Source organism: Gobius niger (assembly GCF_951799975.1).
Source record: "Gobius niger genome assembly, chromosome: 13".
In the NCBI taxonomy this organism is placed as follows: domain Eukaryota; kingdom Metazoa; phylum Chordata; class Actinopteri; order Gobiiformes; family Gobiidae; genus Gobius; species Gobius niger.
In genome coordinates, this window is record NC_136864.1 from 17,329,875 (window position 1) to 17,347,171 (window position 17,297).

Genomic DNA, 17,297 nt, shown 5'->3' on the forward strand with positions numbered 1-17,297 from the left:
GGTTTCATGGTTCATCTTGACTGCCCTTAGTAAAGAAACTGAATGATATGTTGACGAGAGTCCAGTCCACTGTGACCCTTAACTGGATTAAGTGATGAAAATTGTATGCAACTCTAGCATGGAGCTATTTATTATTGCAGAAACCATGTCAAAATAGAAATCTACCATCAGCACTTCATTATTATTACACAGTGTTTTTGTGAAGCTGATAACACTATGCTTGGGCTTGTTGTTTATCTTTAATGTGGTTTGGGGAGGTCAGTCTGTCTCGTCCATCTGGACTGAGTGTGCTTTCGTCAATTATACATGCATCAGGCGCCTCTGCCAGAGAAACACCAACAGCACAAAAGTGTGATAGTCAATATTTTCCACACCATCCTTATTGATTTCTCCACAGTCCGCTCACATTAAGCCTGTATTTAACTGCCATTAAACTGCCACTGTTTGAACCAAAATCGGTTTCGGTCCGAGGCCAAAGAGAAAACTGTTGCAGGGGCTTTCCATCTGTCACATGGCACAAAGCAAACTGTTTGTCCCAACAAGAGCAACAAACACCTTTAGCAGCTACTGACTGTCACATAAGGTCACATTGATCCCATGAAGAGTTAGAGTTCAGTAATGTATGAACATAGTATTTTCATGTAGCCTTGTGCAGTAAACACTAAATTATTCTCTTCTAAACAACCCTCAAAGAAACAGATCCATATTGCTATATTGGGCTACAAATTCAGTGAATAAACTGATTAAAGTAAAGCCTATCTTGTGGTTTTGTTTATCCTAATGGATTAGATCAGAGTTTCCCAAACTGTGGCACAGGTACTGTACCGTTAGAGTTATGTTAGCAGCTTCAGGACATACTCAGGCTCCTCTTCACTTCTGTCCTTATGTAGTTTTAATACAGTACTTATGTTTTTGTCCTCCTTTGGGGGAGTGCTTGTTTAGAACTACGTCAGTCAAGGAGAACTAGTTTTGACAATAGTTCTGATGGAATTCTGATATTCTTGTGGTTCTTATATTAAAGGAATAGTTCACTGTTTTTCCATACTGAGATATGTTCTTACCTGAGCGTAGACGAGTTGATACGTGCCTGTCTGGTCTTTGTGCATGCCCTCAGTCACGCAAAAAGATGTGGTTAGCATTTGGCCTCTCCCAATGTATTCCTATAGCTCCAAACAGGGTGTGAAGTTGGAAGACACCGCACTCCTCCACGGGCACACACAAAAAACAGACAGGTACGTGTCAAGCTTAACAAGCTTCTCTTGTTAAGCACAAATACTTTTGCATTTCAGAACTTGAGCCACCAAGTGAATGTGCCATCAATAACAGCAGCTGCAGCTGGCACCCCTCCCTGAAGGCTACTTAACATGTAACGTTGTTTGTTACAGAGATACAGGCCCCTCACAGAGACCACTTACTGGGAACTGACTTTGCGCTTGTTAAATATTTGCTCAGTTATTTCTTAAAACATTCAGTTCAGCCATTGGGAGGAGGCTCATAGGAAGACTTAGGACATGCTGGAGGGACCACAACTCTTGGAAGGCCTTGGAACGGCTTGGGATCCCCCCAGAAGAGCTGGAGGTGTGCATGGATTGTAAAGAAGTCTGAGCATCTTTGCTCCGGCTGCTGCCTCTGTGATGCAATGGATGGGTTCATTGGTTCTCACACTACACAACATCTAAACGATAAAATTAGCACTGGGATAAGTTTATCTGCTATTGTGATAAACTACGCCTGTCCTCATCAATCATTGATACAGAGTTTCTAGTGGTTGTAGGTTCACTGATTTATTCATGCGTTTGGGAATTAAATTAACATGAAGCTTGGAGTAAAGGGAAAATCCCACGTGTAAAAAATACTGTAACACTGAATACTTCAAAATGAATGTGGTATCCAACAAATCTCACTTACTATCAGTCAAAATAAAGTTGTAGGAAAAAGCAGAACCATAAACAAAGCAAATATTTGAGGAAAAACAGATAAACATATTAAGAAAGTCAGAGAAAGGGAGTATGGAGCGACAAAGAAAAACCATAGAAAATGAAGCCATACACCACATGAAATAGGAAGATGATTTACTGTGACAAGCCCAGCAGAATTGAGTGCTAGTGCTTAAAAAAAAAAAGAAGAAGAAAAAAAAAGAAAAAAGGAGTGAGGAAATGGCATAAGAATCTTAATATACCTCCAATTCCCAAAATTGCCTCAGTGCACACCGTGAGGCAGATGGATTTGCTGAGTTGATCCTATCCACTTTTATTATTGCCACAGCAGCTCCATCAGATTTGAATGAGAAATCTGTTGCTGTTACAACATTTACAATCTGTCGAACACTCACAAACAGCTTTTGTGCAACAGTAGAGCTTGAGTCAATGGAATACCTTTAGCAATAAATACAGCACATTTCCAAATATTACAGGAGATTCGTATGGCGCCAAAATAGAGGAATAATGAAGAACAATTACAAGAATAAATCAAGGTCGTGGTACTGCGATTTCCCAGTTACTATGCAATAAACCTTGAGGCCTTTCATAAAGGTGAATGACAGCGAAAATCCATCGAGGTCATGGTGCCACAGGAGAGCTTTTTAAGTGCCTTTCTTTATAATGTGCATTCGTGTGTGGGCTTGTAGCTGAGGAGAGCAGGGCTTACAGAAATAAATATGTTTACAGTAAAAATAGTGGCTGCAAAACTACACAAAAGCTGTAGTTCGGTAATGGCTTTTCAGTTAAATCTGCAACAAAGGGAAAGAATGGCTTATTGATACTGACACTGCATATTTATGTGGAAAAATCAATTGCATTACCTCATTAGCAAACATTACTGGAAGCCACTGTTAGTCTGCAGTGCTTTGGCTTTTTGACACAGCAGCATTTCTCAAATATATGTTATAAGATAATTTAATGTTTTAGAAAATGCAAAATAAACGGTGACTGCTTCTTCTAAACTTATCGCTACATCCTACACTGTGCACTGTGTACGCACTGGGAACTCAGGAAACTTCCACTTCAGTCTGGCATAATATACAGCAAAAGATCCGGGAAGACTGAGACAACTGAGACTACTGAGACTACTGAGAACACTGAGAACACTGAGAACACTGAGAACACTGAGAACACTGAGAACACTGAGAACACTGAGAACACTGAGAACACTGAGAACACTGAGACTACTGAGAATGCACATGACTGAACGTGATCTGCAAAAAGTAAACATTATCATTTTATTAAATTGAATCTAGATTATGTATTTTAAGAGTATGTAAATAAGGTATCATTCAGGTTTAGACATGTTTTGTACACAATTTAGTCATAATTTGGTCCAATTTCGATTATTTTTAACCTCTTTCAGTTGAGTTGCCTTGTGTACGAAATGCGTGGTATAAATAAACATGCCTTGCTTTGCCTATAAGGTAGTTCTTGGTGTGAAAAGTCTGAAAACCACAGACAGAGCTGAAGAGCATGGCGAAACAGACTTACGGGGGTCTAAAAACTGCAGGGTGCAGATGCTTGTGGTGGGAGAAAATACAGAAAAACAGTAACAAACAAAAACACTAACCTAGGACATCAGAAATGTTTTTGGTGACGTCTGCTCGAAATGGAGTCTGTAACCATGTGAATCCAAAGTGCTTCACACCACATTATTTAGCCATGAAAGCATCAAACTAGTGTTCTACATTTATCCAAACATGTTCCCTTACTGTGATATAACACAAAAGTACCATAACACATTGACAGCAGAGACTAAACTGAATGTGAATGACTCATTGTTGATTGAAGTTCCTTAAAAGATGCAGAGATGGAGAAGGCGAATCGTGCTGTTAAATTCAAACACCCACTGGCTCATGCACGCTAATTATGATTGTGTATCAGGAAACACTGCCAACAACTCATTTAGATATTGTCAAAACAGACAATATCTAAATGAAGCCAGAGCTACTGGTTTTGTATCCATCCACCAGATTAACCTTTTAGCTTTGAAGTCCAAAATAGCTCAAAGAAATTCGGTGTGTACAAAACACCTACAAGAAGCAGGCATTTTCAGAGCCATGTTTTGCTGAACTCTGACATCAATATATCTGTCTGTAAACTGAGAAAGAAATGAATCTGTGCTTGGTCATGGCCTATAGTCCTTGGATGTGCTCTTGAAGACGAATAGGAGCAAATCAATATGATCTCCCGCTACCTTTAAACGATACACTTGTGCAATGCAAGAGGAAAGTGTCTAGGATTTCAATCTAAGATACAGCAGAAAGAAGATACAAAAGCAAGATTTACTGTAAAACTAACACAAACATACATTTTCAGGAGCCTTCAAGATGACCACGGAGCACAGTAAATGTGAATGCTGTGGGAGATGGAACTTTACAATTTCAAAGAGTATGTTGAGTCAAGTGTTGCAGCTTTCCGAGGAGCCTAAGATGGATATTGAAATTATAGGCACAATTTGTACAAAGAATTTAAAAAGACTTTTTAATAAGGCGGACACTCACAATTGAAGCATTATCCCCTTCAGTGAAACTAATTGCTTTGAATTTTTATTTTCACAAGTAAATCCAGGTTTGCATTCCATCTAAAATACATGCTGTATGTCAGAGCATTGTCTAGATATTGTTTGTTTGAACTATTTACACTGTTGTGTAATTATGGCTGGGATCTTTTTGTAAAGATTATGTTGATTGAATATTGTGTAGCAGATATATGGAGTTGATTTGTACATTGGGTTTTGATGGCTTTTTAAATGTAATTTAAACTGTGAAGGGGTTCTGAGAAAAGATCACATCATGTCTCCTGATAACAGCGAGCATCATTTGTTTATTTGACATGGTAAGTTAACTGAGAACAATTTCTCATTTATAATAACGACCTGGCTAGGATGCATCGCAAGGCAATACAATGAATACCTTTGTAGAGGATTAATATTGTAGGACAAAAGCGCACGGTAAAAACAGTGTTTTCAACAAGAGTGCAAGACAATCATCTCCAACAGAGGAGAGGAGTGCACTTGTCTGTGATGGTGTGAGAGATAGCTGTGCTTGGATGAGATGCGGTGACTCTCCAAAGAAACCACAATTACCTCTTTTTACATTTAGCTCTCACACCATGGTCCTCTCGATGTGGACAACTATTACAATCCCAGTGCAGTTTACAGTGCAGCCCACTCACCACACTGCTCACATGGGCTTGTGTGGCACAGTTATTATAGTAAACAATCGCAAAAGCCTTTTACCAGTCGCACCAGCGTCCAGTACATGCGTCATCACTCGGGCAACAAAAAGAGTCACTTGTGTGGTCCATTCTTTAGCATTCAGTGAAAGAGGCCAATAGAGTGCTTGGACAATGGGATCACTGAACACTCACATATAGACAAAAGGGATGTGGGATCTTGTTTTTTGAAGTCAATTTTAAAAAGGAGTCTGAATTCGTATCTTATTTTGTTGTTGTTCTCTTTTAGTGAAGGACACTATGAGCTTGAGTGGACTTCCTCTATCAGGGCTTCATGAAGCAGCTAAGCTATCCTTATACTCTTCACATACAAACCAAGCAAGCAGGTCTTGGACTTGTACATGGATTTAAGTACATTTAAAGAGACTATATGCAAGTTAGCCATTTTATACTCACTACTGACACCTCAGGTCATACGTGTAACTGCACCTTCTATATTAAGCTCGTGCATGACAGCACTTCGGACCGAATAAACACCTTTTTGAGTGACAGTGCAGGATTTTAGAGGCAGTTGTGAGCAGGTCTGGGCTCATTCTACACCTTAGGACATTGTAGAAGCATGTAGGGGGAGGAAAATACTTAATTTAAACATTTTTAAACTCCGTATAGTCCCTTTAAATAAACTTGTAAGTGACTTTAAATGGGTTACAGTCTATCAAACTAATTAGCTACCAAACAGTGTTTCTTTTAATCAGATCAAACCAGTAGAGTTGTATTTTACATGAAAGATAAGGCTATGATTCAACACTACTGGTCTGATTAAAATGCTCTTTAGCAACTTGTGGTGATCCACTGAAACTAGACTAGGTCACCTGAGAAACATGTGACTGAGCCAAATTGTGAAGAAATCATCAATACATTTAACACAACCCAAGAAGCGTATTGCACACTCGTTATATTTCCTCTAGTTTAATTACAGTCTTAATCCTGCCTGTCTTGACTGACCCCATTTGAACCACACGTGTAAATAGAAATTACACGCTTTACTGCTTGGCCAACCGACTTTGTTGTAGCTCCGCGGAACCGTGGCGTTGCAGTTACAATACAAGCCTTCTGAAAAAAGCCTTTGAAATAATTTGAAGCTTAATTACCTTGATTGTGACAAAAGACAAATATCTGAATGGGATTCACGTTCTTTCAAAACTGCACAACTGCGTATTGTTCCGCAAAAAGAGAAGAGGACACATAGTGCCAAACAAAGTCGTTGTTTTTTTTAGCGATAATTGAGGAACCAAACAAAACTTGACCCAGCCCGTAAATTACAAAAGGCTACTTTAGATAGCTGCTGCTATCCGTGCACACTCACCAGGTCCGCTGTGCACTCGCAGGAGATCGCCGCGCACCGGTACAATGTGGTTCCACTCTGCGCTCGTCCTGCTGCCGTCGGACGGACAGGACACGCTGTTTTCCTGCTCCTTTATATTACGTCCCATTTGTGTCGTTCGCGCTCGGTCCCCTTTCAGTCCCCGACAGCGAATCGATTTGCATTGACACAGAGGACGCACAGTCGTACCTCACCAATGGCCATCACCGCTCACGCCCTGCTCTGGCCCCCACCAACACCACCATCCCAACACCGTCTTCCTCTTTCCAAGCTCCCATATGGAGCAGGCTACATGGCTCCCGGTATGATGCGTAATCCTCCTAGTTTTGTGATTTCATTGTTTGAATAGACTCACTGCGCCTCTTTAATGGTAATAATGAGCTCTGAATATTGCCATCCAAGTAAAATGTGTTTTTGATCAGTTGTTGGCTATTCCACACCTAACAGCTTAGTTCTATAATGTAATCAGACAGTCTTGTGTTTGATACATTTTTTCTGTTTCAGCTTGGTACTTATAGGCTCGTTGTGAATATGTCTCTATAAATGTGGCTTATTGAATTCAAGGCTAAATTCCAGTCTTTGAATACTTTTGATGCCTTTGTTGCCAGGCAACAGCAGCTGTCCTGGAAAAAGATGAAGGCTCTCTGAGTTCATTCACTGCCTTCAACTCCATACGGTGCTTTTATATTCAGTAGAATAATGTAAATGATAATGGTAGGGTTAGACATTTGGTTTACGCTGTTGGAGCATTAGCTACAGGCCTACTGCATACATTTCATGAAACTCCTTTGTTTTAAGGGTGTAGTGGGGCACCGCTCAAAGCACATTATTTTGTTTGGAATACCAGCTAGGCCTAAAAAGCTCTGTTCAAAAAGGAGGCGAACAAAGTTAATGTCATTAGTTTCTCTTAGTGTCACGTGTAGCCACAGTATGCTTGTTATGCCCTTTGCACTGCTTAATGCACCGCTTTTATGGATTCAACTCTATCTGCATGTATCAGTTTGTTTTACAAATTAAACCCAGTGTTCTGCTGCAGACCACACAAAATAAACCCCATTCAACCATCTAAAAGGATGAGGTGGGCTTTTACCAATCAGTTTATAAAAGCATTAAAAACAGTTGGAAAATCATCTAGCCTTATTACTTATTATTCATATTTCCTTATTTTATACCTATAATGATAATCTATTTGATTAAAGTCCTAATAGCAAAAAGGAGACAATGTTTTAAAGACACCATTGGTTTGTTTGCTTTAAACATCCAGTACAGTACTACAGCAAATGTCTGAGCACACCCAGAAGCACCAAAGAAGAAAACACCACGAGAAAGAAAAAAGAACCACCACAGATAAGTTAAAAGCTTCCAACCACTGTGCATAAGGCTCTCACAAAGATACATTTTTGTTTGACATTTTAGGGTGAGTTGAGAGAAAATAGCCAGCTCACTACATATTTTTTCCTGCAAATCAAAAAGGAACAAACAAACGACAAATCTGCTCAAAAGGGGATGCATATATTTCTATTTACAAAGTTAAAACAGTTTAGCGACACAAATGACAGAGGCATATTTTCATTTAGAAAACATGTTTGAACGACAAGCACATTTTGGAATGATTAAATGGGCAACTACATGACAGTAACTTAAGGCAATATATCCTGATGTGTTTGAGTATTACAATTGTCTGTCCTGCAAAGAAAACTAATGGAACATTCAGTGTTACACATTAATTGACATGCGGTGAACAGACATTTTCTTTGACATTCGCCATGTGTATTGGTGATTTTAAAGTCCTGCCAAGTTTTAAAGATCACAGTGTAGCACAGAGAGTCTGCACTTCAGCGGATCGGTCAAAATGATCTTTGGTGAAAATGTAAACAATTGCATCAGAACAATAGGTATGCGTGTGGAAAATATATTTCTATACACATAATCAGATAAATATTTGTGAATCGTGTTCAACAACATTATAGCGTACATAAATAAATGCTATCCTGCTTCAACCAAGACCAAGCAAACCACAAAAGAAACATCTTTGTCTTGTATTCAGTTAGTATACCTTTTTTTTTAACGCTGACTGACAAAAATTATAATTGAAGAGAGTTGCCTTTAATAATGTTTAAGGAAGAAAATGTCAAGCTCAAATGATCCAATATGCAGAGTTTCCAGTCTAAATATTTGCTGTTGTTTTTTGTTTACATATATTGTCTAAAAAAATAACATGTGTGAGCATTTGTTTTACCATTTGAGGCCAAGTACATGTAAAAAAAAACACACAAAAAACAAAACACAAGACTGATTCGTTTACCAAGATGTGCCTGGAACAACTGCGTATTACGTGTAAATGAAGCAGCATCATTACAATACAAAAGTATGCATTTTAGTGTTTCTATATGCTCCCACACATAAGGCACTTGAGAAGACCCCTGTACATGAGCATTGTGCAGAACAGTGAGTCGCCTGTTGTTCTGCAGTCTGTCCATTCAACCATCCACCTACACATCTTTTTCTTTTCTTTTTTCTTCTTTTTGTGCATTTACAGTTGGAAAGCGCTCTACCACTGCTCCCAACTGAAGTCATCCCCACCGCCAAACACTATGAAAAATCCAAGAATGGTGAGGAAAATCACAGCATTTCCAGTCATTACCAGTCCACATGCACCCCACTGAATCTGCAAGAGCAAAAAGTCATTACAGAAGAAGTTAGTATAGACGTTAAGAGTACTGCAATTTGTACTATCATTCAAAAAAATAAATAAATGACAGTTCATAAACTTACACAAAAGAAAGTGTAACATGATGATAGAAGGTATAGAAAAGCTGTAGATAAGTAACTAAACATTTTCTTAATAAGAGAATACAATTGGCTTTTTTATTTAAAGGAGCTATACCTGATTTTACTTCAAGAAATGGAATGAAATTTATTTTGTCCTCCTTCTGTGCATTGGAAAATCAAACATTTGTGGGAAAAATAGTGTGGATCAAATTATAAAATGATTTGTTATTAATATATTTTTATCAATATTATGATATTTCAGGCTATTATTGCAGCATTATTGTGAAAGTGACCCTGAAAAGTGACCCTGCAAGTTGTGAAATGTGCCTATAAAATTGTCCCTGTAAAGAACTTGGATGCTACAAATATATTAGGAAAGTTACGAATGAGTTTGGACCACAACACTCTTTTTAGCCATTTTCTGGTGAAATATGAACTTATTTATCACATACAACTAAAGTCAAGTCTAAATCAGGTCCATATGGATGTTTATTCACAGCAGATTGTTCAGTAGAAGCAAAAAACGGCAGTCTTAGTAAGTGCTAGCTAGCGTTTGTATGTATTTATGGGCTGTTGAGCCACTTTGCTCCTCTCCATGTCTTTTTATCTTTATTTAGTAGAAAACTATATTCATAATTCAGCATTTGTTAAAGTAGTTTATGAATAATTAGAGAAAGTTTAGATTTTTCTCAAACATGACCATATATGGGTGATTCCAGAGATGCCGTCTGTATCGATAGGGCCTTTAAAGATACACTTCGTAACATTTTAGACTATACTGTTGCCATCAGTACAAAACAGCTACAATGAGCAGCTCGACACAGAAAACGATATTTTTGCAGTGTGTAATCGAAGAATGGATTTGAATGAGAACCTATAACTTGTTTCAATCTAAAATTCTGCTGACTTTAGTTGACATCTCCATGGCAACGAGCTGGAGACGTACCCACTACCGGTAAAGTCTTAGGAGAGCTGAGCCACTCAGAGCAAAATAACATGTTTGTTTGCATATTTATGCAGTATTTTTCAATGCTGAAAATATTTGTCATAAAATAAAAGCTTGTATTTCAATTTTATTTTATGGGTAAAATCATACGCTTTAAGTTTGTAAAAAATGGGAAGCCATGACTTACCGTGCTATTGCGGGCAAGTACAATAGGGAGTCCAAAAGCAGACACGACAATACCAGTTGTTATGAAGTAGGCCAGTTCTCTGCAGGCATTACTCGTGGAGTCATCGTCACTGACACGTCTGGCAATGAAGGTCGGGATGGGACTCAAGACGTAGAAGATCAGAACAAAAAGTGGCCAGTATACCCTGTGAGGACGCATGAAAGAGTCAAAATAATTTGATTTTGCATTGGTGCAACTGTGCAAAACATTTAAAGTTGGAATTGACCACAGACTCATTATCATTATATGTAGAGTAGCCATTCAAAATATTTACTTGAGTAAGAATAAATAATGAAACTTAAAGGCACACTGCGTAACATTTTGGACTATACTGTTGCCATCAGTACAAACCATGCTCCTAATGACCAGCTCAATACAGAAAATGCTTTTACTGCAGTGGGTAATTAAAGATTGGATTTGAGAACCTAACCTTTTCAAATCTCCAATAAGTCTGACTTTAGTCACATCTCCATGGAGACGAGCTGGAGACGTACCCACTCCTGGTAATGTTAGTTATATTTTAGGAGAGGTGAACCGCTCACAGCAAAAGCATGTTAATTTATGAGGTGATGAAAATATCTGTCATAAAACAAATGCTTGTGTTTCAATTTTCTTTATTGGGTAAAATCCAATGCAGTGTGGCTTTGAGTAGAAGTAAAACATTGTTTATCTTTTTGTTTATTTGGTCGGGACCTTTGCATGCACACACACACACATGGGACACATGCATGTAAGCATGTCATGCCGGTTTGTAGCCTTTCCACCGTCCCCCACTCACTCTCACCCTCACTCATCTTGGCCTATTGTACATGTTTTTGTTGTTGTAGGGGAGTCACGTGACACCGGGGAGAACACGCAAACTCCACACAGAAAGGCCCCAGCTGGTCTAGGATCAAACCCGGAACTTTCTAGCCGAAGCACGAGCTAAGCCACCACCGTGCCGACGCCGTAAATCTTTAAAAAGTATTTGATCAAAACGTGAATACTGGCTGTCTAATCTGTTCAGGCTAGGCTGTACATAGACGTGAAATATTTCCAAAGGATAAAGTAAAGAGACAACTTTTTTCATCAGTCAAAAAAATTTACAACAAATTCGTATTTACAATGTTGGCCTGAAGTAGTGTATAATATTGAAATTAAATAATATTACTCAAGCAGGAGAAAAGTGCAGTAGTGGTTAGTGTGTGTGTGGTGAAACTACTCCGAGAGGAACACGCAAATGAAAATGCCTTTTATACACTGCCAGAGCTTACCCGTACAGCTCCAGTCCACAACCCAAAAGGAGAAAAGTCAATCCAATAGCACCACTGAAGGACAATCCAACAAGTGCTATGAGAGAAGAAACATATAGATGAAGAAAAAGTTTCAAAACACGCATCAAATCGTAGATCTAATCTCGAGGGGGTATAAAATAGGGCAAGCACAAAGGAAACTATGGTCTTACAGGATCAACAAAGTTTCCATGTAAAGAAAGACAAAGAAGGCCAAACTGAACCGTGTCACCATGGCTACATAATTGATCAAAACAGCTGGCAATAAAACGTACCTTTTATACCAGCCATCGCGTTATGTATCTGGGAGAGTTTAGCTTCTTGTTTGTGTATTGTTTATTAGCGATGATGCTCTTTCTTCGTAGGCGAACTTCCTGCTTCCGACTTTTTTCCCCTTTTCTCTGTCACGTGACTTTCTTAAAGGCACAGTTTGGTGAAAATCGCCAAAACGCTTTCTGTGACACTCACAATTATAATTACAGTTTTCGAGTGACTATACATAAAAAGTGAAGGTTTTTGAAGGTTGGTAGTAGGTGCTATGGTCACATGACTTTTAGCAGCTAAACCCATGTGACTGGTGCAGGGCACGCGGGCAGGCCTAATGACCAAGCACGGGAATGTGGATCCAAGTGCAAAAACTAATAACTACATTTTGTTTAACTAATGTGTGTTGGTAGATTTATAAATATGGTTTACTTTTTGCCAACTAAAGCCTATTTGATATTTAGATTTTTTATTTTATTTTGTATTCATCCTGATGCAATGGTGTCTGTTTAGTTGAAGCTTTGTATGGAGATGAAATGGGAACAGAGAAGCAGAACATCAAAGGACCTCAGTGAGAGCACAGATGGACAAGAAGTGTCTCCTGATAAGGCTCTGCCGTCCGCATGTAAATCAGGTAGGATAATGCAGATTATATTATAGTGCCTGTGGGGGCAAAAGTGGTTGTTGAATTGCTTTTATCCCTAAATTCCAAATCTGTAGTGGTTGTCTGGGAAACATAATGCCACACAGAGCATAATTAATCCTCTTGGCATGCTTCCATAACTTCAATTTCAAAATGTTAGTCACTGAGACATTTTTATTAGTCGGAATGAGCAAGTTATGATGATTCAAATTATATCTGAATTTGTTGAGGAAGAAAACACCCAGTTCCATTCTTCACAAATAATGACTGAGGTGATCTGATGAAAGCATATGAGCTGGCAAAGAGAGTGATGGTAATTTACTTATAGAAATGCTGTGCTACAGTGCAGAGAGCATAAAGGGAACACCAATAAAAATAACAACACCAAACATAAGCAGCACTACAAAACAAAAGTAAAAAGTTTAATATCGAATAATAAATCACTACTGTACATTTAGCATGAAGCAGTATAAGGGAGTGTTGAAGTGCAGCTCAGTTTGTACAAAAGTTAAACATAAATTGACAGGAAAGAAGCAGAGATGTGTCCAGCATCATGTGATGACGGAAGGGCCGGTTCGTCCCGTCCTCTGGTGCAGCTGAGAAATCTTTAGTGCAATGGTTGCTAGTGGCGACAGCATCACCTGTTCAAAGACGTCACGGTTAATGTAAAACACCTGGCTCCCAGATGCTCTTGAATATTCAGCTTGAATAAATATAGTCTACATTATCTTCTCAGGATATTGTGTGATATACTGTGCATACATACCTTAATGTTTAGGTGCATACATCGCCTATGTACCAGAGCTGGACTAATTATGGATAAATGGCTAACTGTCATTTTTCTGCCAAGTACCGTGATTGCAATAAGATTTGCAGTTTATGTATTAAAATTAAGATTCAGTTCACAATTCACATTATAAACCAGTTCATATGCATGCAAGAAAACATATTGTTTTGTTGCCAGTACAGAAAACAGCAGGTGAGACTTTCTTCTCTCCAGACACTTCCTATGACCCTCGAACTCTCCAGAAATCATTCCCATATTCTATTATTTCAGGCTGAGATCCACCAAGAAATTAGTTGAATCCCAAATGTATACTTATTAGTCTTTTTTGATATGTTGTTCCTGAGCTGTATATCTGTACAACACTTTACCTGTGTATCTTGAAAAACATTGTGCCGTTCGTAGCTGTCTATGTATATTCTGACAGTGGCCCCCTCGCTGCTGGTTCCACTGAGTCGGTAGATGATTCGAGATCCATCAGAGAAGATTATCCTCAGCCCCTGATGAGAAAATAACCGTCTTTTCAGGACACAGTGCCATGACCGTCGGAGTGTTCAATTTCCCACAGCCTCTGAATACACCATTATCATCATCACAACTGGAATATCATCATAAAAATGAGGCGTTGACATTTACCTGGTTCCTGGAGATGGTGCTGTCCACGGGGTCTGTGTACTCAAAGTTGTCCGCTTTTTCCACCTGAAAGATTTTATCCTCAACGGCAAATCTCTGCCTCACAAAGGACTTGTCAGTGATCAGCATTTCCAAATCCTCCATCATTTCACAGGCTGTGTCTATGTCCACATTCTCATAGTCATATCTCAGATTTGGCAGGAAAAAAAACAGCAAAGTATTACTTTTAATGTTTACATTTATCTGCCTAGTCTTAGTCTTTACAACTAACCGAGTGTAATAATTTCTCCCATATTTTAACCAATGGTCTTTAAGAATATCTTCCACACTTTGTCGTCTCGCAGCCAAAATGGACAGCCATGCCAGCACAGCCCAAAGCCCATCCTTTTCGCGAATGTGGTCACCTCCTGATGCACAAAGAATGTTTTGTGAGTAGTTTTTATTCTTTTCACAACATTTTACAGTTTTTAAAGGGTACCTGTGCCAAAGCTTTCCTCTCCACACAAAGACAGACAACCAGCATCCATCAAATTTCCAAAAAACTTCCAACCTGTGGGAGTCTCATATAGCTCTATTTTTGTGGCCTTGGCAACTCTGCAAAAAAGCGAGATATTGGCTAAACACAACAGCGTTATAATGACAATTATGCAAAAATACAATGTGTATAGATTCATAACATTTGTTTTTTGCAACTATTCTCTCTCACATTCACTCACTGCTAATAGAGTTATTGGACCATCGGGTTTTACCTGTCCAGAGCTGCGCTTGTGGGCATGCTGCGGGCAAAGCCTCTGACACCTGTTTGCTGAAAGTATGGGATACAAAAGATGTTGTCTGCGATTACAGCCACAGAATCCGATGGCGACACAAAAAAGCCACTCTTGCCAAGGATCATGTTACGATCCTAAACAATGACAGATGAGGAAACACGGCTCGGTAAAAACAGCCATTGGTATTTTATAAAGCCTTCAAGTTCATAATAAACTAATGTTTTGTTAACAAACCCCATCACCATCAAAGGCTGCACCAAAATCCCACTGTCCACTTCTCATGTCTTCTGCCAAGTCTGCAGCGTAGGTGGGATTAGGAGGCTGCCCCCCAAAGTCCTCCAAAGGGATACAGTTAATGACTGAGTTGGCAGGACAACCCAGCTCCTCACACAGTATCCTCTTCACATATGGACCAGCAACTGGAGAAAAGACACGTCTGTCAGTGCTGGTCTTAGAGAGGACAGATACTGGCAGCTTGAACCAACATCAACATTTAATGCTTTGTTTTAGTTCTTCAGATTACTAGAGGCTGAGTTTCAGTGTTTGGGGAGACTCAAAATAGCATTTCTAACTTCATACTAGTTGTAACCAGAGACCTCTTCTAATTGTGTATTTAAAACATCCTGAAGATACTTAATCGTTATAGTAAAACATTTTACCTCCATGCATGCCATCCACTCTGATTTTGATGTGGTTGTCTCCAAATAAAAGTTCCTTTAGAGATGCAAAGTCAAAAATGTTCCTCAGAAGATTGGCATACGATTCCACCGAGTCCACAATCTCCACTACATAAAAAGGAACATGTCAACACATATGATACCGTCTAATACAACATTAGTAAAGCAATAAAGTAATATGCAACAATTCACCTTTGAATGGTTTGAACTTATTCTCCAGGTCAAACGACTGTTTGCCGACAGTCGTTAAATCGACCCTGAGTCCGGGGCAGATGGCAAATTCCTCAATGGTTCTGCTGATCTGGAAGATCTTGTTGGTAATCGCCTCTTTCGCTGGGCCTGGATATCAACGTGTGTTAATATTTGAACTGTGTAGAGGAAATGGAATGTGAATGTGCATTGTTTGTTCATTACATAAATCAGTATCAACATTCAGAAACTGTCCTGCTAAGCTTGAGAATTATCACAAGCTGCTTGTCCAGACAAAGTCTTTATCCCAGTATGGTACACTTGAGCCTTGTTAAATGTCTCTCCTCACACTATTTTTCACTTGGCCAATGCCTGCTCTGGCCTCTCCAGTTACTCTACCTCCGTTGGCCACGTTGAACTTCATGCCAAAGTATCCCTCAGGTCCTCCGGGGTTATGACTGGCTGTGAGGATGATGCCACCAATAGCTTTGTATTTCCTAATCACACAAGACAGGGCCGGTGTGGACAGGATCCCATGGTGACCTATAATCACACGTCCCACCTGCACGAATGCCACACATGTATATAAGCAGCTCCTGTGCACATCTGAATTAATCCCCCTATGAGGGGAAGGCATCAACAAACATTTGGTTTGTGTTTCATATTACCTCGAAAGACTAACAAGGTTTATAGTTTCAGTACACAAGCAACACTCATAGCAATGATGCTCAATCATCACGCAGAAAAGAGCTAAAGAAGTTACAATAAAAATACATTTCTTTTTTACAAAGACTGTTCATATGTAATTTATTTGAAACCCTTATTTGAAACACTTTTCAATAGGAAAAATATTTCAAATCTACTTGATGAAAATACTGAGTGAGGAGTGTATTCTTAAATAAATAAGAGTCATGCCACGTATAACTACACAGGTAGCATTCACTTCTTAACAAACAACACTGACCCCATTGGCTGCTGCCATTTGCACAATGACCTCGATGGCGGTCCTGTTGAAGTAGCGTCCATCTCCTCCCAGCACCACTGTGGATCCCTGCCGGTCACGCAGGTCAATGGAGGAGAAGACACTTTGGACAAAGTTGTGCAGATAGTGGGGTCTGGTCTGAAACACTTGGACCCTCTTCCGGAGTCCACTTGTGCCTGGTCTCTGGTCTGGATAAGGAGCTGTGGCCACTGTAAGCACCTGTAGAGGGCCAGTGTCCATCCTTTATAAAAGTTCAGTCTCAATCTGAGGTTGGGAGAACTATTGTTGAGAGGAAATCCCCTTCCAGTGACATGGCTGCATTGCATAGGATTAGAATGGGAGGGTAAAGCCTGAGCCCTCCCTATAGTGCGATGCAGCCAGGAAGCACATGGGACTTCTGAATCCCAAAATAACATTTGAGTTCAGACCGGTGTGTGGCAAATTGAAGACGCGCCCCACACATGTGCAGGGATATCACTGTCAAGGCTCTGTGCCCACTCACAAAGAGGGGGGTGTGGCCTGAGTGTTATGGGAGTAACTTATCTGGGTGTGAAGGGCTGCAGCTGTGTACAGTGAAATGATGTGCAAAGAGAAGTG

General features: G+C 39.5%; 3 protein-coding genes across 3 annotated transcripts in view; all 3 read right to left on the bottom strand.

Annotated features, from left to right (window-relative positions):
* LOC306973137 (3',5'-cyclic-AMP phosphodiesterase 4B-like) overlaps nt 1-6,765 on the bottom strand; it is a 44,066-nt gene extending 37,301 nt beyond the window's left edge. The window contains exon 1 of the mRNA XM_079569955.1: nt 6,526-6,765. The gene's annotated coding sequence lies outside the window, so the exon portion shown is untranslated. The remainder of the gene's footprint in view (nt 1-6,525) is intronic.
* Nucleotides 6,766-8,769: 2,004 nt separating this feature from the next.
* On the bottom strand, nt 8,770-12,156 carry leprot (leptin receptor overlapping transcript). Its single transcript, XM_079569972.1, has 4 exons — nt 12,034-12,156; nt 11,741-11,816; nt 10,449-10,632; nt 8,770-9,211 (listed from the first exon to the last, which is right to left on the bottom strand). Exons 1-4 carry the CDS (start codon nt 12,047-12,049, stop codon nt 9,095-9,097), a joined length of 393 nt encoding a protein of 130 aa, XP_079426098.1. The 5' UTR covers nt 12,050-12,156; the 3' UTR covers nt 8,770-9,094.
* Nucleotides 12,157-13,147: 991 nt separating this feature from the next.
* LOC306972895 (phosphoglucomutase-1-like) lies at nt 13,148-16,940 on the bottom strand (the record flags this gene model as incomplete). The annotated part of the gene is made up of 10 exons (XM_079569602.1): nt 13,148-13,306; nt 13,821-13,949; nt 14,086-14,489; nt 14,561-14,676; nt 14,832-14,986; nt 15,087-15,271; nt 15,512-15,637; nt 15,722-15,868; nt 16,118-16,280; nt 16,683-16,940. 10 exons carry the CDS (start codon nt 16,938-16,940, stop codon nt 13,217-13,219), a joined length of 1,773 nt encoding a protein of 590 aa, XP_079425728.1. The 3' UTR covers nt 13,148-13,216.
* Nucleotides 16,941-17,297: the final 357 nt, after the last annotated feature.